The following is a 23,244-nucleotide window of genomic DNA, read 5'->3' as shown; positions in this document are numbered from 1 at the left end:
GGGCCAATTCTTCTTCGACATTCTCTGATCTTTCACACTCTTTTGCCAAAGCACAGTGCTTTTGAATATATTGTGAAAACCCAAGGCTCTCTTCACTTGGACATGATCTCTTCTGTGACTCACTTGTGGAGGCCATTTTGCACAACCTGAGGTACAACTGCCTTGCCCTGTTTTCGTCCGCACGGCCCTGCCGATCTGCTGCCGACGTACAATGCGGATTGCAGGAGGGGTCGGGGGGCTGTGATACAACGCTTCAGGGGATAGATGCCGACCTGTAAGATGAACTGCCGCCCATCGTTTTCACACGAAACTTGAAGTAAGGGAGAGTTTTTGGATTTTGCACGAAAGATCGTCGGTAACAGAAAGTTTCGGTATATAGCAGTAGCAATCAAACTGAAGCGTGGGGGCTGTCCCTTGGGGGCTGTCCAACGTCATTGGATACACAACTCGGAAGCCTGAGCCGGCTGCGCATTATCCGTTCCTACATTTAAACCCATGAAGCTAGAAAACACGGCCAACATGGTGATTTATTCATATCGAACCAGGGTGGCTCCTTGGCATGGGCTGTTGGCTGGAGAAGTCTTGGCACACGCCAGCTGTATAGTGGACAGTAAACATAACTAGGAACGCGGCCGACCTGAGCTGCTATTTCACTAAGTTTCGTTTGTTTTCTATCTATACTTCCTAAGAAAACATATTCGACTATTCCGTACACCCTCTAAGATTACCTATCAGCCGGATTAGTTTAATTATCTTATTATTTAATGTTACCTTTTAATTAATTATTTTAATTAATACTCTTATATTTATTAATTAATTATTATTTATTAAAAAGTATTATAAGTTAATTAATATAATTAATTTATAATTAATATTAAATTAAAATATCCTCGATTTTAAATATAATAAAACCGCCTTATACACGCGCTTATATTAAAAAACACCCTCTTTTAATCTTAATTTTAACCCTGACCCTAACCACCCTACGTAGCGCGTTCGGCTAATTAGCGCGCCCCGTTCCTCGTAAACTCGTTTTATAGGAACGCGCCCGTGCGCGGCGCGAGCCCCCCGCTAAACGCGCGCTCGTTCTCGAAGAACGGCGCCCGGAATAATGCCTAGGGCCGCGGGAATAGCGGCCAGGATCACGTAATAACTCCAGCCTATTACCACACGCACTGACCACCGCTTAAACCAACCTGCTAACCATTAATTATTAATCAGCCTTGCCTTTAGGCATCCACCACAAAGAAACGTATCTACTTCATCAATCGTCGCAACGCCTCAAGCTACCTATTTCATCATCATTGCCACACTTCCTCGCCATCCATTAATCAAACACATCGGATGCAAAGCGGTCAGGCGCCTGTACTTCACGCCCAGTGCCGTATTCTACTGGTTCTACCCATCGGTCGCGTCTTGTAGCCTGCTGCTCGACACCACTTATGGAAGGCTAGGGCACTGGGAAGGGATCTCTCATCTCCTCGTCCATCTCGGCTGCGCTTGCGCGGCAAGGAGGGGAGTTTGCCAGATCGCCATCCTTCGAACCCGGCGCCTGTCTGTCTTGCATTCCGATCGTGTTACGTTGCATTGCGCCGGCGAGGTCAAGTGTGCGAGCGCATCCATCTGTCAATTCGTCCACCGAAACAACACCAGCGGCCAGTGGTAAGTGGCACGCGTCTGCTCCTTGGAAACTGACCAGATCTAGGTTCCGCCGACATGTCGCATCCGAACCCCCATCCTCCATCTCTGAAGATTGCCCGCGTAGCCCTGCAATGGTCCGAGACGAGCCACGAATCATCATGCTTCCTGACGACGCCCGACCCCCCTGATGCACGCATCGTGTTCGAATCCCAAACGGGTCCGGCACAGACACACGCCGATCGCGAAGATGACCCCATCGGTGTTTTCCTACAATTATCCGTCCCCCTCAAGCTGAAGGGCATATTTGCGCACGCGCCCGCCCACGTCCACATCCACCCGAGCCAGATTCAATCGCCAGTGTACAACGACGACATCGATGCCCCCGATGCCGTACGAGCCAAGCTGCCGGGCAAGCTCGCGCGTTTCTCCATGATGCTCAGCGAGCCTGTCCGACTGATCATTCCAAGCAACACGCCATCTCCGTTGCGGGCGAGGGAGCCGTGCCTCGGGCCAGGTCCTCGACGCCCTTCGATCCTTGACCCGAGCCACCCAGCTGTCTATCTACTTGGCGGACGAAGAAGCATCGCGGGCCCATCTGCAGCCTCTGTGTGCACTGATTTCTGCTGGTCGTGTCGTGCCGCTGCCGCCGTATACCGAGACATTTCGACTCTTCGGCGGATGGGGGGGTTGCCGATGGGTGGACAGATCTCTATCACCTCCACCATCACTGCCCCCTTCGGTAGAGGTAGACCACGACAGCTTGCCGCCGCCACGCTATGACGAACTAGGTCCAGGGCCGCCGATGCCCCCCATCTCGAGTACGTTCAGCCATGATTCCCGATCCTAATCAGGTATCTAACCTTGCGCAGCCAAGTCAGAAGGCCAGGGCACGAAGCGACAGCGGCAGCGGCGCAGCACCAGCAGCACCTGTAGCGAGGATGCGGCTCTTGCGGACGCCGGGCTGCAGGTCAAGAAGCCCGACTTGCGCGCCTCCCCCCCGAGGCCCGCGTCCGAATCCTCTGCGGTGCAGCAACGGCTTGCCCTCCTGGAGGTGCTCGTCCAGGCACAAGCCCGACAGATCGACGAGCTCCTCGCCGACAACCGGCAGCAGAAAGAGCGCATTCGCGAGTGCGAGGCAGACATTGGGGCCGTGCGGCTGGCGGCGGAGCGGGCGCACGGCCGGGTGGAGGAGCTCGAGCTCGAGATGGCGGTGCAGCGCGACGACCTGGAGAGGCTGGACGGCGACGTGCAGTACTGCCTCGAGCAGGAGGACGAGATCGTCGAGGTCGTCGCCAGCACGGTCTCGGACCGGATCACGGACGCCGTGGCGGACGCCGTGACAGACCGCATCGCGACAAGAGGGCTCATCGCGAGGAATATATCTTTTTCTTTAGGGGATGAATGATGTCTCTTCTCCATTTGACGTGCTGCTGATTCGATATCTCTTGTGAAAACCTACGCTAAACGTCCATTCTCCCAACTTTACCCGTGCGCCTGTCTACTGGATAACGTCATGTAAAACGATCTTATGGCGTCCAGTGGGCAAGGCGTTGTGCCTCCTACCGTTTCTGCTGTATCTGCAGGAAGGTCGGCCCTGACACGCGCTTCATACCCCGCGCTCCAACGGTTTCCATGTGTTCTGCTCCTTAGTGGGGTCCAATCAGGCTTCTCCCCGAACTCTGCTTGGCATTCATTCGTCCAACCCTTGGGTGAGACAGCCGATAGGTGTTTTCATGAGTGATGTGCGCGCTTTCTCAGGTGTCCTCTGACCAGCATCGGCTTGGGTGGTGCTTGGGGTTAGCTGCGTGATCGAAACCAGGACGTTCGGCTCTGCTAGTCGGCTCACGTCGTATGCATGTTCACCCCGGGACTACGCATGAGATTAGTGATGCAATTCATTGGTCTCAGTCTGCGCATGCCATGTACCATGGCAGCAAAGCCTACCTACTACAGTTGTACTGGAATGTTCCAAGTTGGAAGCGGCGGTCTGCTTTGCCGAAGACAATCCTATTACATCACAGAACGCCGTTCGTACACCCGCTCAACGAGATGCTGCTCGGCAGTTCCAGCTGTTGCCGGCCAGCGGGCTCCGACTTCCTGAACGGTTCACTAATATGGCTGAAGAAATTTAAAAGGCGTTTACAATGCCCGTCCCTACAGCGCCATGGCGAAAACTGAGTCCTTTTCCAGGAATAGACGGCCCACTGGGGAGATGACCAGTGTTGACGAGATGCAGAATCTGAGTGAGCCCAGTACCCAAGCCTTTAACACAGACTGGCCCCTGACCATCAACACCTTGAGAGGACGCACCCGCCATCCGCGCCGGAGCAACCCGCCATTCATCTCTCATCCGACGCAGCGAAGGCCAAGGCGAGCCATTCACAACGCAGCTAGCCCATGAAGCCTTCTTCTGGTCCCTATTACCCTTTGGTGCCGATGAGCCCCGACTTGGGACGGGAAGCGCGTCCCATTAATCAGGCATGCAGTGGCGTATACATTCATCTTTCTAGAATGGATGCCACTGGCATGCTTTAGTCTGAAACAAACTCAAAGTCACCTTACGTGTTTCAGGACAGCTCCGCAATCATTCAGTCCACAGTCACTTGATGCGGTAGCCCAGCTTCGTGAAGTCATTCCGCCGGGCTACTGCACCAAGTTTTATTCCTGGTTTCTTGCAGACTCTTCTGCGGAAGACAACTGGACTGGTGTATAAGTATGAGCATGTGACCTGCTTCCATGGTTGGCGCCTCCAAACAAGGTGTGCAATGAGTCAGCCCTTCCGGCCGTCGAAAGTCTATCAACTCGCCATGTGCGCTGACATCTGCCAACATGCGAAACGAAAACGCTCAAGACGGCCCGACGCGGGCATTGCCGAATCCTACAAAAGAGTAAGGTTGACCGCAGTGCTATCTACGCTTCAAGTGGCAGGTCTGACTACCTGTAGGCTGGCGTAGTGTGGATAGAGTTCTGCCAAATGTCTCCCTTCTGGCGCTCTCCATTTCAAGTCCCTCACGCAGCTCCGTATAATACAGGACTCTGGCCGCTCCAGCCTGAAAAAGCATCATAGTTCCGTCGGTAACCATCAAAATGGAAGACAAGTCACTCCCCACACAGGCCAAAGACGCCTTGGAACAGGCGGTTCAATTTTCTTTCGATGAACAACGCGAAGATGGCCACTGGGTGGCCAAGGTTTCGTCAGATGCCACCTTCACCTCCGAGTACGTCATGTTCAAGTATGCCGTGGGCTTGGACTTGACAGCCGACGGCGACGCGATCAAGCTCTGGCTGCTCAAAGACCAGAAAGAAGACGGCTCTTGGGGTCTGGCGCCAGAACTTCCCGGCAACCTCTCGACCACGACCGAGGCATACCTAGCACTCAAAATACTCGGCGTCTCGCCCGACGAAAAGGCCATGCTCAAGGCGAGAGACTTCATGGTAGACAACGGAGGAGTGGAAAAAGTCCGGTTCTTCACGCGCTTTTTCCTCGCCACCTTTGGTCTGATTCCATGGGCGCCATTCCCCAACTGCCGGCCGAGCTTATTCTCATGCCCGCGTCGTGTCCGCTCAACATCTACAGCCTCTCGTCGTGGGCGCGAAGCACAATGATACCCGTGCTCATCGTGGCCCACCACAAGCCAGTGTACGCTCTCCCAAACGGCCGTAGCACCGACAACGACTTCCTCGATGAGCTGTGGGTTGACCCGAAGAACAAGAACATCCCCTTTGCCCCCACCCCTATCCAAGCTCTTGTGGGAAAAGGAATGGATCCAGCTCTCCTTCAAGGCAGCCGACAAGGTCCTTGCCATCGCCGGCGGGCTCCGAAACTTCCCGACAAGGGGGACGGCCCGGACGAAATGTGTAGAGTGGCTGCTGGAGCACCAAGAGGCTGAGGGCGACTGGGCGGGCTTCTTTCCTCCTATGCACGGCAGCGTGTGGGCCCTGATCCTGGAGGGGTACCCTCTCGACCACGACGTGATCAAGCGCGGGCTCTCTGCTCTGGAGCGGCTCGCGGTGCAGGACGAAGGCGGCAAGAGGCTGACCGCCACCGTGTCGCCCGTATGGGACACGTCTCTTGTAGCACTCTCCCTCTGCGACGCCGGGGTGGGCTCCGACGCCCGCATGTGCAAGGCCGCGGAGTGGCTAAAGTGCCGACAGATCCTAGGCCCCGAAGGTGATTGGCGCGTCTATAGCCCATGCCAGCAAGCAGGGGGCTGGAGCTTCCAGTACCATAATAAGTGGTATCCAGACGTCGATGACACCGCCGTCGTCGTCATGGCGCTTGCGAAGCAAGACTGCCGGTTTATCGAGTCCGAATCCTGTGTCGATGCGGTCACGTGGATCATGGGAATGCAGAACCACGACGGAGGCTGGGCGGCCTTCGACTGCTACAACAACCAGCTGTGGCTGCACAAGATCCCCTTCAGCGACATGGACAGCCTGTGTGACCCGAGCACGGCGGACGTCACCGGTCGCATCCTGGAGTGTTTCGGGCACTTGCTGTCGCAGGGAACGAAGCGCCTTGGAGAGCTGCTGGAGTGGAGGCTGGCAGCTTCGGCGGCCCGCGGTGTCGACTACCTCCTGAAGGAGCAGGAGAAGTCGGGTCCGTGGTGGGGCCGATGGGGAAACAACTACATCTACGGCACCGGCAACGTGCTCCGCGGCCTGGTGCACTTTGGCAAGTCCGACCCCAAGGTCTGTGCATCGATTCAGGCGGCGGTGACCTGGTTTGAGTCCATTCAGAACGACGACGGCGGTTGGGGCGAGACACTCGCTTCGTACGAATTTCCCAAGCTGGCGGGACAGGGACCGAGCACGGCTGCCCAGACGGCGTGGGCTCTCCAGTCGCTGCTGTTGTTCCGCTCCGCGTCCTGCCAGGCGATCCAGAGCGGCATCTCGTGGCTTGCGAAGAATCAGACTGTCAGGTCCAGTAACGGAATGTCGTGGCCGGCAGATGTCTACACCGGTACCGGCTTCCCGAAAGTGTTGTATCTGGGTTATCCACTCTACCATCACGCATTCCCCGTCATGGCTCTGAGCAAGTACCTCGCCGCTCAGAAGGCGGCGGTCCACCGAGATCTGGAAGTCAATGGTGTACACTAACTTGGAATTCATGTTTCACCCGTAGTCAGGGCTAGAAGGCAATACATCGAGTTGCCGGTTTCAGTATGTTATTTGCGCTCATAGATGAAATAGGCCATTTAAGCCCGCACCCTTTCTCTTGTCTATCTGGAAAGCTTTTGAAACAGTAGAGTACTTATATGGCATTTCACAGCAGCCTCCCAGGGCTCACTCAGGTCAGAATTCCTTTCGTCTTTAACCACCCTGTCAGTTACCCCATGTGCCTAAAAGCCCGTCAGGTGTGCGGTATCTCTGCGAACCTGCCCCTCGTGAGTGCATTCCATGACTGTTATCGAAGCATCAAGGCCGAAGAAAAGACCCGGAAGTTCTTGCAAAGACTATGGCGGAATTAAGCTGGTAGCCCGATAACCTCTATCTCCATGTCCCAACCTGCCAAGTGCCCATCTTCAGGGCTTGGGTTACTATAACTCCCCGCATCCCCTGACTTCTCCATACCAAGCGTTGCCCCTCTTCGTGGCCTTCCTCATCGAGTGATGGACTCAGAGAATACACCAGATGCACGGGTGCTTGCGCCGAGAACCCTCGAAGCGTGCCGGCGACGTAATTGAGCCCAGTCCAGTTGCTACAACCTCGCAATATCCTTTGAGAATAGCCGGATATAAAATAAGCAAACATTCCCACACCATATACACGATGGTTAAGCTGGATTAGACCGCCTGCTGACCTTTATCAAACCTTCAAGATATTTCCTACCACAACTGCAACACTACGCTGGGCTGCGTACCTGTCAATACTCCCCAGTGTCTGGGCACAATCAGGCGGCGCTCAGTCGGGACTCAAGTACGGGGAGAACTGGCTACCAACCGTCAAGGACAGCGAGCTAGTGGCACGGAACTTTCCCAACGTCGATATTGAGTTGTTGTCTCCTGCCTTCCTGAAACCCGAGGGTCCAACTGACCACATTGAGCTTGGTGCGTTGACACATACACACCCGTTGGGAAACTCGCTGACGAAATGCAAAAGATTTCTTCGTCCGAGACCTAGCGCGCAAGAATGAATGGATGACGTACGAAGCCGCCGACTTCCTCTCGGAAGAAGACCGCACTGTTCCCTACGTCTTCCTGTCTCGGCCCAACACGCAGAACACCCCAAAGCTCCACGTGTACCTCCAGGAAGCCATCCATGGCAACGAGCCCGCGGCGGATCAATCCATCTTGGCGCTCCTGGGGAAGATGAATGCCAACCAGACGTAGACAGAGTCGCTCCTCAAAAAGATGGACATCAAGATCCTGCCGCGATACAATATGGACGGCGTGGCCTACTTCCAACGTCAGTTGGCCGTCAACCTGGACCCGAACCGCGAACACATCAAGCTTATGCGCAGGCAGTCGCGCGGCATCAAGCGCATCGTCAGCGAGTACAACCCGCATATTTCCATCGACATGCGTACGTAACAGCTCTAAAGTTCGCTCCACCCGATCCACCTACTGACTCTGGGTTTTGACGCTGTAGACGAGTTCACTGCCCCGACGGTGTACGGTGGCCATTACCAGCACGGCGCCGACTCCCTGATCTCGGGTAGCATCAACCTCAACATCCACCAGGCAATTCGCGGCCAAGTCCTCCAGAGCTTCATCCCCGCCATGGGCGCGCGTCTCGAGTCGTATGGCCTCCGCTGGGAACACTACGCGACTTGCGCTTCCAACAGCACGCCAGGTTCCGCCATCTCCTTCACCCAAGCCGTAAGGAGGCGCGCACAGGACGGAACGCCGTCGGCCTAACGCAGGCCATTTCTTTCCTGCTCGAGATGCGCGCATCCGGCTCGGCAACCAGCACTTCCAGCGTCGCGTGGCGACAGCGCTGATCAAGATGGAGGCGATCCTTGACTTGGCCCGGGACCATACCGATGGGATCTACTCCAAAGTCGAAGACGCCATCGCAGAATTTGTCGACAGCAACGACGACAGCGTGGTGACGGACTCCTACCCCCGCTCCAACCGCTCCTTTACCATGATTGACCAGCGCGACGGGAGCGTGGTCTAGGCGCCGGTGACGTGGTACGAAACCACCCGGTCGCGCGCCAACCTCACGCGCGCCCGGTCCGAGGCATACATGATCTCCCGAAGCTGGGCCGACATCGCCGAGCGCCTGGAGATACTGGGCCTCGACGTCGAGACGCTGGACCACGAGTTCCGGGGCCGCGTCGAGGCCCCGACGGTGGTGTCGTCGTCTCTGGCGTCCAGACTATACGAAGGTCACGTCTGCAACACGGTGACCACGAAGGCTGCCACGCGCGAGGTGGTTCTGCCGGCCGGGAGCTTCCGGGTCAGCACGAGGCAGAAGAACGCGGCGCTGGCCTTCACCATGCTTGAGCCCGAAAATATTGACAGCTACGTCACGTTCAACATTATCCCAGTGGGCAGGGGCGAAGAGTACCCTGTTTTCAGGATCCCGAGGTCATAATCGGTCGGGAGAGTGTGGGGTGGCTGTAGAGTAGCCTTACACAATGGTGTTATTCTACTTGCAGATGAAACTTCTTATGGCACATTTTGCTATACCCGTACTCTTGAGTTCGTTCATGAACCGGGCGGAGCATGCAAGAAATGGCAAAGTGGCAAGGTTCGGCCAGTTGGGCCTATGTGTTTTGCAGAGTGGCATTGCAATCTTACCTGGGTGGAAGAGTTGTAACGATGATGTCGTGGTACAGGTTTCACTGGCCTCTTAGTAGAGAATGCTCAAATGCATCCTAGAGAAAACCGTTCATTAGTCCACGTCGATCATCTGAGAGTTGAACACGTAGAAAGGAATGAAGCACGCACCAACTTTCCATATCCTTCGATTGCAAGATACTCGCAGCCGTATTGGTAGCATGTACCCAACCATACTGGCTGGCAATGGCCTCCAACATGCCACGCACGGAACCAACTGTTGCGGATGACGAGAAGGGGGAGAGCGCAACGCAAGCGAGTGAGTAAATAATGTAGCGTGCCGACACGGCCGGACATTGCGAGAATTCCAACGCATACGGAACAGAATTCAGAATGTCCGATACCATGGATTGACCCTTCGTCGTGGCCTCTCCCAGGATCGTGTTCTGTCTGGTTCGCGACTGTTCATCTAGTAATAGGCGCTGCTGAGAAGATTATAACTCGTCAAAAATGAACTCATTGACGAGTAGCGTCAGTACACGCGCCACATTCCACTGTCTTGCCTCTGTCTGATCGATACCGGTAATAGCAGAAGGAACCCTCATGAAGAGAGCTCGGAATCGGTAGTTCTGAGGCATGGGTGGCTTTAAAGGGGGCCATTCTGCCTAGATCTTAGAGGGTACCACCAAGTCTTTCGTCAAGCAGGAGCGCAGCTTGGACTCGTTCGGCAGACGGAAGAGCAGGGCAATCGACACGCAAGCCAGCGAAATCCCCGAGGACGTTGCCCAGCCGCCAATAAACATCGGTCGGGTCCATCAGGCAAGCCAGCCGCTCCTCCAGCAACGCCAGTTCAGGCGGCAGCCTCAGAGACCTCTGCGCGCAGCTCGTCTTGATGTTCCCACATGCATGCAGAAAAAGGGCTCGCCCGAGTACACTGTCCAACTGGGCCTCTCCCCTGAGGTGGATCAACTGCACGATGCCAGCGAGATGGGTGGTCCAGTCCCACGGAATATCGCGGCCCTCGAAGACCAAGACTTCAAAGAAGCTCAGGAGCATCACTTGGAGCATGGTGCTGTCCCGCGCAGCAATATCCGGATTGGATAGGTCCCGATTGGTACATTTCAGTGCTTTGGCGTAGTGAGCACGGGCGAGAAGGTGGAGCTCGGGTGAGCGAAGATGATGAGAAAGTAAAAGGAGAGAGGGCGCCGAAAGAGCAGTGTCCAGAGAGCCCAGGTCAAAGCCAATGGATGCCGATGTCTTCAGGTAGCTAAAGGAACCTGCCGGAGCATACCGGTTCACGAAGTAAGCATGGCCCAGATCTTCTGGACGGACCAACAACGCGGTAAGTGGGAGTGTATTCGGCATCTCTTTGACGCCGTCGTGCATGGTATCGCAAGAAGTGGATCTGGACTCTTGGGCTGGGGAAGAGAATGCCGCATTCTTCTTCTTCTTCTTCTCGGTGGATTTATCCCGGACTTTGCCCGCCGTGAGCTCCGTTTGATCCCGGTGACGTAAAGAAAAACAGTCTGGGTAGCCCAGGCAGTCGATGCATGCCCTCCGACATTGTGAACATCCTGGCAGCTCCATAAGCTAAAGCACCCCTCCACGGACCACCCCTTCACGGACCACCGCGTTTCGCTCCATAAACGCGTTGGACCCTTGGATAATAATATGGATTCTTCTTATTACTTTTACCTCTTAACTATATATATTATTATTATTTTATTCGTCTTTTTTTAATTATTTTTTTATATTATTATTTAATATTTAAAAACGCGCGTAAGCTATAATACGTAACGTAAAACTCGGATTAAGTGTTCGCGAAGCCGTTCGTAAATAAAATATCGATTAATCCTACGTTATACGGCGCCTAGCCGGTATACCGACGCGATAAGAGCTAAATAAAGACCGGTAAGTATTATTATTATTTCTTAAGACTTAATTAATAAATTAAGCTATCGGTTAAACTAAACTAAGCTTCATATTAACGCTCGTTAAGTTTAAATATATAGCTTAATAAATATTAAACGCTTTCAGGGCGTTTTATACGCTAGGGTAATATTAATATACTCGATTTTTAACTAGAAACGAGTTCGTTAAAACTATTAGGTTTAAAATAATTAATTATAGCCGCGTTAATAAGGTAATTATCGCTAATATTAACTTTTTTTAATAGATTTAATACCTTAGAACTAGTTAATATCCCTTTTAAACGCTTTTATAATATTAACGAAATAAGTATCGGCTAAGGCGTTAACGGTGACCACTAGGTGGTTACCGAAGCCACCAGCTATCTAGCCTTTAAAAAAAGACGTCGAGAAAGGGGAATAAATTATTACCCTAGAGTATGTAGGCTATAATAAGGTAGCCCTCTTGCCGCTAATTATTTTTAAGGGGGCCGACATTTAAAGCTAGTAATTTTTAAACTAAGATGGCCATCTTTAAGATAACTAGCGGTTTAAAGCATCGCTTAAAAGGTAAACTAATAATCCTATAATATTAAATTAAATTTAAAATATCTTTATTCTTTATATTCGATCTCGTTACGATAATAAATAAGTCGTTTTAATTTATAACGGCTATAATTTATATATAAACGAAGATTTTTTATAGCTTTATTTTATTAATAAAATATAGCTCGTTTTTTATAAGCTATATTATAATTATATCGTATAGGTTTTAAATATAAGGGTTTTTAAGCTATTAAAGAAAAAGCTAAAGATCTTTTTAAAAGTATACTTAAACGCGGTCTTTAAACTTAAACCTATTAAATTAAATATATTAAAAGTATATTATTAAGCTAAGATTAACGTTTTAACTCTTTTAACGATTTAAAATACCTTAAAAATAACTAGGATTTATCCACGAGATTAATCGAAACATTTATTATTAAAATATATTATCTTAAAAGATAAAGGTATCGCTTAACTATATTTAAAGCTACCCCCGGCAGTTAATAAAGAATTAACGCTCGATTTTATCGCCGAATTAACCTTAACACCTATTAAAACACCTTTTAATAATTAAGTATTAAAAAATAATAATCGAAAACTAGCTATTATAAACTTTATTTTTAATTTCCTTTTTTAAAAACATTTTATTTATAAAGCTAATAAAGCTTTTAATAAATAAATTAATGAAATCGCGAGCCTCGAGGTTTAAATTAATTATTTTTAAGTTAAACTTAATAAAAAAACTATTAAAATATATTAAAAAGTAAGAATCGTACCGGGATAGCGATTTATTTATATAGTTAATATACGACGAGTTAAATAAAGGTTAAAATATAAGGTTATATTTAAGGATAAATTTATTAACGTTAAGGTATTAAGTAGGCCATAGAATAATATAAAGGGAATAAAAGACGATAAACGGAAATAGAGGACTATATTATTGTTAAAAATATTAAAAAATAGCATGTCCTGACTAATTTTAGCTATAGAAATGACTTTGAATCAAAAGGGTGTGTTTAGTGGGTTTTCTAGTCTGCGAAGGGGTGGTCCGTGGAGGGGTGCTTTAACTTAAGCTAAAGCACCCCTCACGAGCCACACCCTCACGGGCCACTTTATTAAGCTACCGTTACCCCTGTAATTAAAGCTATTTCTACGGCTAGAATTAATATAAATATATTATTTTTTATTATTTTTAATAATAATATAGTCCTCCGCCTCCGTACCATCATCTTCTATAGCTTTTATAGCATTACGAGGCCCTCTTAATACTTCGACGTCGCTAGCTTCGTCCTCGTATACGACCCTACTTTTTAACCTCCGCTTAGCCCGGCGTATATTAATTATACGAATAAATTATTATCCCGGTGCGATTCTTACTTTTTAATATATTTTCGTAATTTTTTTATCGAGTTTAGTTTAAAAATAATCGACCTAAACTTCGAAATACGCGATTTTATTAGCGCTTTAATTTAAAGCCTTACTAGCCTTTTTAATAAAGAGCCGTTAAAAAGGTATTCTAAAAATAAGGTTTATAATAACTAATTTCCGATTATTATTCTATAATTCTTAACGATTAAAAGGTGTTTTAATAAGTATTAAAACTAATTCGGCGAGGAAATCGAGTATTAATTCTTTCTTAATTATTTTTAATAGCTTTAAATATATCCGAGTAACCTTTATATATTTTAGGATAACGTATTTTAATAATAACGGTTTCGAGCGATTCCGCGGATAAATCTTAACCGTTTTTTAAGCGTTTTTAATTATAAAAAGAATTAATATATTAATCTTAACCTGGCGGTATACTTTTAATATATTTATTTTCGTAAGCTTTAATTTAAAGACCGTATTCGGGCACTTTTTTAAAATAATCCTTAACTTTTTAATAAGCCGAAAACTTTTATATTTAAAACCTATATTATATAATTATAGTATAACTTATAAAAAACTAGCTATATTTTATTTAAAAGATAGAGTTATAAAAAATTATCGTTTATATGCGATTTATAATTATTATAAACTAAAATAACTTATTTATTATTATAACGAGACCGTATATAAGGAATAAAAATGTTTTAGATTTAATCTAAAGCTGTAACATTACTAGTCCACCCTCTAGGCGACGCTCTAAATCGCCAGTTATCCTAAAAATGGCCGTCTTAGTCTAGAAACCACTGGCTTTAGACGTCGGCCCCCTTGAAAATAATTAGCGGCGGAAGGGGTACCCTATTATAACCTACATACTTTAAAGTAATAATTTATTCCCCTTTTTCGACATCTTTTTTAAAGGCTAGATAGCTAATAGCTTTAGTAACTACCTAGTAGTCACCGCTAACGCTTTAGCTAATACTTATTTCGTCGATATTATAAAAACGTTTAAAAGGGATATTAGCTAGCTCCGGGGCATTAAATCTATTAAAAAAAACGTTAATATTTACTACTATAACCTTATTAACCCGGCTATAATTAATTATTTTCGACCTTACAGTCTTAATAAACTCGTTTTTAATTAAAAAACGAGTATACTATCGTTATTTTAAAATATAAGAGGCCCCGGAGGCGTTTAATATTCGCTAAGCTATAAACCTAAACTTAATTAACGTTAGCGCGAAGCCTAACCTAGCTTAACCAACGGCTTAATATACTAATTCGTTTTCTAAAAGTGGTAATAAGACCTGCTAATTTTTATTAAACTCACTTTTAATAAGTACACCGGCGAGACGACGTTAGATATATAATCAAGAGGCTAACTATTTACAGGCGGATTCGCGAGTAGCTGCTCCGAGCTTTACGTCGCGTACAGTAGCCTATACACGCTTTTAAATATTAAACGAAAACATCGTTATAAAGAGTAGAAATAAACAAAAAGAATAAAGTTAATAATAACTTTAGAAAATAAAAAGTAATAATTAAATTAAAAAGTTTTTTAATTAGGATACACGGTAAAAAAACGCGTTCGTGGGGTAAAACGCGGTGGCCCGTAACGGGGTGGCCCGTGAGGGGTGCTTTAGCTTATCGCACTTTTGAAGCTCATTAGCTGTAGTCATTGAACCCAATCGGATGGCAATAAGACGGGCTTACTTTGCGCCTCTTTACGTGACATGGCTTGCAGGTCCTGGATGGAGTGGCCGGGCTGCCCATCCTTGACTCGGATGGAAAGTTGATAGTCCACACAGGTGACAATAGCTCGGATGGTTGCCAAGAGTCATGGTGTCTTGAAAGATAGATGGATGTTGTCGATTCGCAACCCACCGAGCTGGGTGACGTGGCCCACTATAAAGCATAGCCTCTATGCCGACTATACTGGTAGCGTCGAAGATATTGTATTTGGACTACGGCTGAGGGCATATGCAAGCCGGGCCCCACATTTTCTGACAAAGGGGCAGAGCCACGCAAGTATACTAAGCCTTGCTTAGGAATATCTTCGATATCCACGTATTCTGCTAACATCTGAAATCAAGCCGGGCGACATGGTACACCCGTCATCCCCGAGGTCAAGCATGTATATAAGGCACCCGATGGTCGGGCCCAGAAACTTATACAGAAAGCACCATCGTCCGCAAGCAATCTTTCGTCACCAGCTTGAATCCCCTCCTACGTCCTCTTGCTACGAAAAGCCACCATGAAAAGCACCTATCTTCTCTCTGCCTGCTTGGCGCTCCTGTTGATGCATCACGGCAGGGCAGTTCCGGTGTCCTCGAATACTCTGGATCTTCTTCCTACGATTCGACAAGACCCTGCCAATACCAAGCCTCGGCCGCTCATGCAGGCTACAAGGGCCAAAGACGACACCTCGGACGATGACGTGCTGTGGCAAAATATCCTCGCCGCCGAATGGATCATCTGGTCCTTTTACGACGCGGGCGTTCATGCATTCAACAGTTCCAGCTTCACGGAGCTTGGCCTTCCCAATACCACGTACCAGCGCGTCACGGATATCCGCGACAACGAAGCCGGCCACCTGCGCATCTTCCAGGGCGAGATCTCTTCCGGTTCCGTCCAGCCCGGTCCTTGCGAATACAATTTCCCGTTCGACAGCGACCCGACCACCTTCCTCGCCCTGTCGACCCTGATTGAGGTCGCCAGCATGACCTTCATCACGGGTCTGATCCAGCAGACTCGGAACGCCACGGCCAGGGGCATCCTCTCCGCGGTGGGCCAGGTCGAGACCCGACACGAGGTCTAGTCGCTGCTCGACGTCTGGACCGCCAGCCCCTTCAGCGGCCCCAGCGACACCGTGTTTCCCTACCCGAACGAGATCCTGGACGTGACCAACCGATTCGTCGTGCCGGGTAGTTGCCCGCCCGCCAACCCCGTTTTCCCCAACCCGTCGCAATACCTACCCAAAGCGGGCGTGGCCGCCGGTACCGAGTCCGTGGCGGTGGGCGCCACCGTTCAGTTGAACTTCACCGAACCGGACAACCAGCCACGCTTTGCCGCGGCAGCACAATACTACGCCGTCTTTTACCATGCCATCGAGATCGTCAGTCTGCCTTTGCGTACGGACAACTCGCCAGCTGAGCCCATCAATGTCACGATTCCATTGCAGTTCTCTCCGGAAGGCGTGGTGATCATGGTCATTGCAGATGCTGAGGGTGCACCCCATCTAGACAGCGTGGTTGCTGATCCAGTCATCTTCCTTCAGCAGCCTGCCGCACTAGGAACTCAAGTCAATTAGCCCAGACACTCTAGAGCTACCGCAGGGGAAAACTGGCACATGAACTACGGAATTGAGAGGAACGAAAGATGGTATAGTTCCGCAGAGTACCGACAAATTTCTGACTTGGTTACGTGTTAGCCTGGAGGGTATATCACAGAATCAGATGCATTGTGGGAGGGTCTGTGTGTTAGTGAGGGTCGAGTAGAAGGGGCCCTGAACTCGAGAAGCGCGACAGCACGGTCTCGAATACGGAATCAACGTGGGATTAGTAGATATTATTCCGTACGCGAACGGTAGCAGAATCAATCCTGCAATTTCAATGGTTTATACATACCTGCCTAGGATGCTACAGTACTCTTTACTTGCCATCATACTCCACAGACACTGTGACTGCCTCCGTGATGATGGCCCTATCGCTGCTCGCGTCATTGTAGCGGATTCTCCCCGATCGACATGTTATCAGCATCGTCTCTACGTCCGGCGTCGATCTTGGTACTGTTGCCAATCTCATACGCGCCATCATTATCGCCACACTGCGCGTAATCTCTTCGGTTCGAGATCTGACCGAGTGTCACCAGAGCGGGATCGTGTTGATGTCCCTCTTTGCTCGACTTGCCGCGGGACGAAGAATCGCCAATGAGGGTGGGGGCGACGTGGCGGAAAAACCGACGGAGGGTGGGGGTCGAGCCGCAGATGATGATCAGGTTGGCCTCGATGATCCTATGTAGCACCAAATATGCATCAGCCCCGGTTGCTTGATGCCGCGGGGATACGGGTGAGGAACTTACGCCCATAAGCTTGGCTGTGTGATGGCCCATGATCGATCCGTGTTGCCCAGGAGAACGGGCAAGTAGGCGCACCTCACAATGGACGTGATTACCGTTCTAAGAAACATTAGCTTGAGAGCTTGAAGCCGAAGAAAGGTTGCAGACTGACGCAGAAGCGAACGTGAAGATGATAGCGACACCAATTTTTTGCACCTTGGGCATTTGAAGCTGCGAGACCAGGCAGATCGGCAGGACAAACAGCACCATATCGGTGATGATGTTCGCAACAGCTGTCGCAAAATACAGCTTGACCACATCAATGCAGAAGCCCTCGGCGGCGGGAATACTGACGTCCCAGCTTTTGCGCACCTAGTGAGTTTCGTATTAGCCAGAACTGTTATGGCAGTACTGTTATGCCCAAAGTCTTAGATGGGCTCACAGGGTGGCACGAGAAGACCATGACGAAGACGAGAACGACAGTGTGCGTCAGGACAAGGCCTACTGTAGCCCACGAGCAGGCCCTGAACCATCCACTCGGCGCTAGGCGGAGACACACGACGAGAAGGGACAACTTGGCGAAGCTGCCGGCGAGTACATAGAGCGGCGGGCTGACCCAAGAAAGCTGGGTGGCCATGGGTTAGCACAGGCCGACGGCAAGAGGACATGGAATGAAGTCGGAGGTACCAGCAGAAAGGATTCGTATTTTGGTATGGTCATCTCCCAGCCATGAACGCCCTCAATGGCCGCCGCAAATTCGTCTATTATTATTGTAAGCGGGTGGTCGAATGACTGGGTTATTAGTTCGGACGGCCTTGACTTACAGACCAGAATCAGCTGCGTGGCCTGTCCGAAACCCTGATCGTGATGTTATCAGTGTACAGGACCTTCATGAGGTAACTATTGCAGGTTTCCTTGGCCAGATGGTACGAACCCATGAGAGAACTATAAACACTGCCATCACCATGGTTAGCCATCTTTCGCGAACTCTGCGGTGCTTGTCGCTGTCTCACAATCATCCAATTGGAGCCCGCCACTGAAGACTAGCCTCGTGTAAAGCCTCTGTGCCATGAATAGCAAAGCTAGGGCGCTGCCGATCGCATAGCACCAGTAGATCCCCGCGTCGCTGTTTCTCTGGGGATTGGTCAAATTGACAGCATACCCCTCGGGCGGCGGCAACAATACGTGGATTCCATCGACCACGGGAAACCCCGACATGAGCGCCGCTTCTCTCGGATTCAAGTGAGTCAAGGTGGAAAGACGCCGAGTCCGTTGCCTATGGAAATAGATTGAGTTTGGGTTTCGCTGAGGGTTGTCCGACTTAAGAGGAGTTGTAAGCTCAAGAGGGGACGGCTGGACCGTAAATGTAGCAGCCATGGGCAAAGCCTCTGACATGGGTCATCGCAGAACATGTAGTCTTGGCGAGAAGTAACAACACCTCATGTCGGACCTAGTGAGAGGAGAGGCGAAGGGCACCATGCTTGCGTCACATTTTATTGGCAGCTATGCAAAGGGTTTAGGAGCTATGCAAGGGAGTCAGGACCTGCCAGAAACTCGTGCAACAGATGTTCAGTGTAATCAAAATCATAGGTCGGCAAGTAGGCTACGCCGCAAGGTATCTGCTCAGAGGCATATGCCTTCCGGGAGACCTTCCGAGAGAGCCGACCGCGGCTCGCCGGAAGATCCCTACTGCATCGGAGACGATGAGACCAGGATTGGTACGACATGGCTCCCATGGTAGGCTAGGGTGGTATTGCGAATGCAATGCTCACGGATTGGAAAGGCGACAGCCAATAGTATGCAAGGGTAAAAGCAGTAGCAAGTAAGGAGGAGTACCGCAAAATCCTACCGGTGGGGTTTGCCGGGGAAGAAACCAGGGTTGACTCCCCATTTGGGTGCTGAGATCGTCGCCCCTCACCAACCACCACAATCGCCGTCCCATTTCAATTGGTGCCGCGGCCGAGGGTTCACAGGACTATCCTTGAGATGGTATCCCTTTCTAGGGTTGGCACCTGGGGGACAGGGGGTGTGCAATAGGAACTCGGCCTTTCACCGGTGTGGGAAGATGAAAAGACTGGGACGGCCACTTTTTCTCTCCCACGTTCGGTAAACATCCCGAGGGTTATTAAAAGAGGGCAGGGTCCGGGACCGGCAAGGATGCAGCAATGCGACCCAATCAGACCGCGACCGCGACCAGCCAAGCGGAGATGCCCCAATCGAGAAGCCGGTGGCAGACGAGAATAAAAAGCCAGTCACCATCGTTCCTGGGCTGCCAATGCCTGGGTGTCACTATCACATCTTCTTTGGGAGCTGTGGCGTGCATTTCGTTATCAAAACTCTGATTTGCGCTTTGCTCGTGTATGTGGTGCGGTAGCATATGCAGGTCAGATCGTCCAGGTCAGCACCCGAAGCAAGAATGAAACGGAATACGGCTGTTGCCAGGTTGGCGCTGCTGCTGATTCGTCACGTCTCGGTCGCAGGCGCTGATGCAGGATCTCAATGTGTTAGTCACCCCCCCTTTCCAGCAAGCAGGCCAAAGATCGTTAACTGATGATGTACAATAGTGCAATGCTTTATCGCAGGAGGCGTCGCTGAAGGACAAGGTGTATTATCCCGACACTGCCGACTACCAAGGCCGCGTTGAGTCCATCTGGTCTGTCAGTGCCGCCCTGGCTCCTTGGTGTTTCGTGCTGCCTCAGAGCGCAGAGGATACTGCCGTCATCATCCAGACACTCGTGCGCAACGACTGCTCCTTTGGCATCCTAGGTCACGGCCATGGCGACTTCCCGGCGTCCAACAGCATCAAAGAAGGCGTCACGATCGATTTCGGTCACATGAACCAGACGACCTACGATCCCACCGAGAAAATTGCTTCCATCGGCCCCGGGTCTTCCTGGCAGCCGGTGTACGAGAATTTGGAGCCACAGTAAGTGCCGGAGCGATCCCCGGCTGTGTGTCAGCGCCATGTACTCTACAGAGGCGCCCACGCTAACCACTCCCCATTGCAGCGGGGTGACGGTGACGGGTGGCCGTGCGGGCGGCGTCGGTGTTGCCGGCTTCACCACGGGAGGCGGCAACTCGTTCCACTCCACTTCCCACGGGTGGGCCTGCGACAATGTCAAGAACTTCCAACTGGTCCTGGCCGACGGCACCATTGTCGACGCCAACGCGGACGAGAACAACGACCTGTGGCAGGCGCTGAAGGGCGGCTCCGGCAACTTCGGCCTCGTCACGCGCTTTGACATGTATGTCATCGAATTCCCGGACCCCAAGAAGCCCAACATCTGGGGCGGCATCGCGCAGTACGAGCTGAGCGCGGCGGACGACCTCACCGACGCGTACGTGGATTTTGTCGAGAACAACTACCAGGACAAGAACAGCTCCACTATGCTGTACTGGGTCTACACCCACTCGAGTAAGTGCCGAAAACCAGAATGTGATACTTGCTGACTTGTATCGCAGCCCAGTCTCTGATTGTGCAGGTCGCCATGGATAACACGCTCGATATTGAGTATCCACCCGTCTACGACCGCTACCTCAACACATCGGGCCTGATCAAAACATCACTCCGATCAGCGCCCATGTACGAGATCACTGCGGAGTTTGACCTCGGACAGCCCGATGGACTTCGGTAGGCGCCCAGCTTCGTCGTTACCCTGGTGCAACCACTAACATATGGGACTACAGTAACATTTGGTTGACCGGTGCTTACAAGAATGACCCGTAAGTGTGAACACAGCTTGAGGCCTTGGCAGGATACTAATACAAGTGTTACAGACGTGTCATCAAGTTTGCCGCGGACAAGCATGAGGAGCTGATCGCCGGCAAACTGGCCGGACTGGTCAGCGAGGACAGCCAACTCGTCACCCTCTGCTCCATGTTCCCCCTGACGCAGGCCATGATCGCGCACGGCAACGCCAACGGCGGGAACTCGATGAACCTCGAGGCCAAGTCCCAGGGCGAGAACGGATTGCTGTTCCTGGCCAGCCTGGCGATCGGCGGCGCCGAGAACGAGGCGATTGCGCTGCCAATCATGCGGCAGTGGCAGGATGAGGTCGACGCGTACGCCACGTCGCTCGGGGTCAACTGGGACTGGCGCTTCTTGAACTACGCCTATGCCGGCCAGGACCCCATCGCCACCTACGCCACCGACAAGATCATAGCAGCTTCCAAGAAGTATGATCCCGGGATGGTCTTTCAGAGACTGCGGAGCACCGGACACCGCATTGTTTCTTAAGTGTATACTGCATAATGATATTGTGGGAATTTGTATTCAGATAGAATCATATCAAATCAAGGTTTTTGAGTTGTCTCTGCTCGGTTCTGCGTTCCGACCTCAATAGACTAGCTCACGGATACTAACGGGAAGGCACTGCTGTCTCTACATTTTCTATCACCATGACTCTACTGAAGCCCTAGTCCGTCTTATACCTAGGCGTTATTCCCTAGGCATTATTCCGCCGGTTATTCGGGTAGAATAACTTCGCGATTCGGTATAGCGTACGGGCTTGCCCCCCCCGGTTCGTAATAGGATAATACGTAACAGGGTAACGCGATTAATTAGTGCGTCGTACCGCGCGCTTTTTTTCAAAGTATATCGGGGTTTGTTAAAATTAAAATAATACCTAACATATATTATATATAGAATCGTATAGCGATTCTATAAAATATACCCGTGCGGCGTAGGGTAGCCGGAATTTCAAGGGTAGGATTCTATATAAGAATCGGAATAGGATTCTATATAAAAATAGTTATTAAGTTTTATAAAACTAATACTTTTCGTATAACGTTATAAATAAAAATTTATAAAAAAGAGATCTCGGTTATAATAAAAATAAAGTTTTAATATAAAAATATTACGATATTTTTTAAACTAATTACGTATTATAAATTAATTTTATATTATTTATTATATAATAATATTATTATAAAAAAATAAGTAATAAAAATTAAAATAAATATTATTAATTTATATATTAAAATAGCCACTTTAAAGGCTTTTAACACTTTTTAAAAAGGGCGTCACGTGCGTGCGACATACGGATCATTAGCCCTTCGTATAAAAAGGTAAGCGTTAGCGGCTTCCCGCTAATTAATAAATAGAGAAAATAAACAGAATATAAACACCGTTTCAACCCTTACGCAGCGTATATACGTATTAAAAAACCTATTTAATATTATATAAAGCTTATCGGTTATTATTAATATTATTATAATAATTTTATTATATAAGTTTATTATATAATTTTAAATCCTTTAATTTAAATCGATCGGGTATTTAATATTATTAAGCTATGCCAGGAGCGCTCGAATAGCCGAATAACGAATTTTAATATTATTAATAACCCCGTTATTTTTTATATTAATATAAATATTATTTTTTATATATTTTAAAGCGTAATTAATTTATTTATAATTAGTATAATAGTTATTAAAGTTATTAAATAATTATATGTAACGTAAAAACGGGGTTGCGAAGCCGTCGTTAAGTACGATTTATTAATAGTATTTATTATAAGGCGGATTTTCGAATTAATTACGGCTTATTATTAATAAATTATTAATATAACTCGGGTAAGCGGAAGCGATTTATTTAAATTTAATAAACCTTCGTATAACAATTATATTATAACCGGGTATAACGAAAACGGTGCGCTAAATATTATTATAATAATACGGCGTTAATTATTAAATATTAACGGGTAGGATTATAAAGCGGCTTTAATTTTCGCGAGGGGTAAGTATAATATCGATATAGGCTTAAATATTTTAAATAAGCGGCTGTGCAAGCTCGATACTTAATATATTAATTATATAAAATGTTAAAAAAGAATAGAAATAAACGGAAAATATTTATAATTATTTAATTAGCGCCTTTAGGAATAGCGTTAGGGTTAATATCCTAGGGTTAGGGTTAGGGTTAGGGTCAGGGTCAGGGTTAGGGTTAGGGTTAGGGTTAGGGTTAGGGTTAGGGTCAGGGTTAGGGTTAGGGTTAGGGT

The 23,244-nt window shown here is 49.1% G+C and overlaps 8 protein-coding genes across 8 annotated transcripts; 6 read left to right on the top strand and 2 right to left on the bottom strand.

Annotated features, from left to right (window-relative positions):
- Positions 1 to 1,716: 1,716 nt before the first annotated feature.
- Positions 1,717 to 3,046, top strand: PG994_006974 (uncharacterized protein; the record flags this gene model as incomplete). Its single annotated transcript, XM_066858383.1, has 3 exons — positions 1,717 to 2,386; positions 2,436 to 2,459; positions 2,511 to 3,046. 3 exons carry the CDS (start codon positions 1,717 to 1,719, stop codon positions 3,044 to 3,046), a joined length of 1,230 nt encoding a protein of 409 aa, XP_066715325.1.
- Positions 3,047 to 4,728: 1,682 nt separating this feature from the next.
- On the top strand, positions 4,729 to 6,741 carry PG994_006973 (squalene cyclase; the record flags this gene model as incomplete). Its single annotated transcript, XM_066858382.1, is given in 3 exon segments — positions 4,729 to 5,100; positions 5,178 to 5,390; positions 5,401 to 6,741. The coding sequence occupies 3 exon segments, from the start codon at positions 4,729 to 4,731 to the stop codon at positions 6,739 to 6,741; spliced, it is 1,926 nt and encodes a 641-aa protein (XP_066715324.1).
- A 672-nt stretch (positions 6,742 to 7,413) lies between these two features.
- On the top strand, positions 7,414 to 7,973 carry PG994_006972 (uncharacterized protein; the record flags this gene model as incomplete). The annotated part of the gene is made up of 3 exons (XM_066858381.1): positions 7,414 to 7,416; positions 7,463 to 7,691; positions 7,744 to 7,973. The coding sequence occupies 3 exons, from the start codon at positions 7,414 to 7,416 to the stop codon at positions 7,971 to 7,973; spliced, it is 462 nt and encodes a 153-aa protein (XP_066715323.1).
- Positions 7,974 to 7,994: 21 nt separating this feature from the next.
- On the top strand, positions 7,995 to 9,183 carry PG994_006971 (uncharacterized protein; the record flags this gene model as incomplete). The annotated part of the gene is made up of 4 exons (XM_066858380.1): positions 7,995 to 8,166; positions 8,233 to 8,436; positions 8,507 to 8,757; positions 8,827 to 9,183. The coding sequence occupies 4 exons, from the start codon at positions 7,995 to 7,997 to the stop codon at positions 9,181 to 9,183; spliced, it is 984 nt and encodes a 327-aa protein (XP_066715322.1).
- An 857-nt stretch (positions 9,184 to 10,040) lies between these two features.
- Positions 10,041 to 10,955, bottom strand: PG994_006970 (uncharacterized protein; the record flags this gene model as incomplete). Its single annotated transcript, XM_066858379.1, has 1 exon — positions 10,041 to 10,955. The coding sequence occupies one exon, from the start codon at positions 10,953 to 10,955 to the stop codon at positions 10,041 to 10,043; it is 915 nt and encodes a 304-aa protein (XP_066715321.1).
- A 4,488-nt stretch (positions 10,956 to 15,443) lies between these two features.
- PG994_006969 (uncharacterized protein) lies at positions 15,444 to 16,499 on the top strand (the record flags this gene model as incomplete). Its single annotated transcript, XM_066858378.1, has 2 exons — positions 15,444 to 15,899; positions 16,008 to 16,499. The coding sequence occupies 2 exons, from the start codon at positions 15,444 to 15,446 to the stop codon at positions 16,497 to 16,499; spliced, it is 948 nt and encodes a 315-aa protein (XP_066715320.1).
- Positions 16,500 to 16,906: 407 nt separating this feature from the next.
- PG994_006968 (uncharacterized protein) lies at positions 16,907 to 18,463 on the bottom strand (the record flags this gene model as incomplete). The annotated part of the gene is made up of 5 exons (XM_066858377.1): positions 16,907 to 17,201; positions 17,418 to 17,617; positions 17,688 to 17,870; positions 17,933 to 18,006; positions 18,259 to 18,463. 5 exons carry the CDS (start codon positions 18,461 to 18,463, stop codon positions 16,907 to 16,909), a joined length of 957 nt encoding a protein of 318 aa, XP_066715319.1.
- A 1,198-nt stretch (positions 18,464 to 19,661) lies between these two features.
- On the top strand, positions 19,662 to 21,482 carry PG994_006967 (uncharacterized protein; the record flags this gene model as incomplete). Its single annotated transcript, XM_066858376.1, has 6 exons — positions 19,662 to 19,748; positions 19,810 to 20,171; positions 20,254 to 20,660; positions 20,708 to 20,876; positions 20,933 to 20,968; positions 21,023 to 21,482. The coding sequence occupies 6 exons, from the start codon at positions 19,662 to 19,664 to the stop codon at positions 21,480 to 21,482; spliced, it is 1,521 nt and encodes a 506-aa protein (XP_066715318.1).
- Positions 21,483 to 23,244: the final 1,762 nt, after the last annotated feature.

Source organism: Apiospora phragmitis (genome assembly GCF_038363925.1).
Source record: "Apiospora phragmitis strain CBS 135458 chromosome Unknown utg000007l:1.0-2108841.0:1.0-2111359.0, whole genome shotgun sequence".
Lineage (NCBI taxonomy): Eukaryota > Fungi > Ascomycota > Sordariomycetes > Amphisphaeriales > Apiosporaceae > Apiospora > Apiospora phragmitis.
The sequence above is the reverse complement of the archived record's forward strand: the minus strand, read 5'-3'. Positions and strand labels throughout refer to the sequence as shown.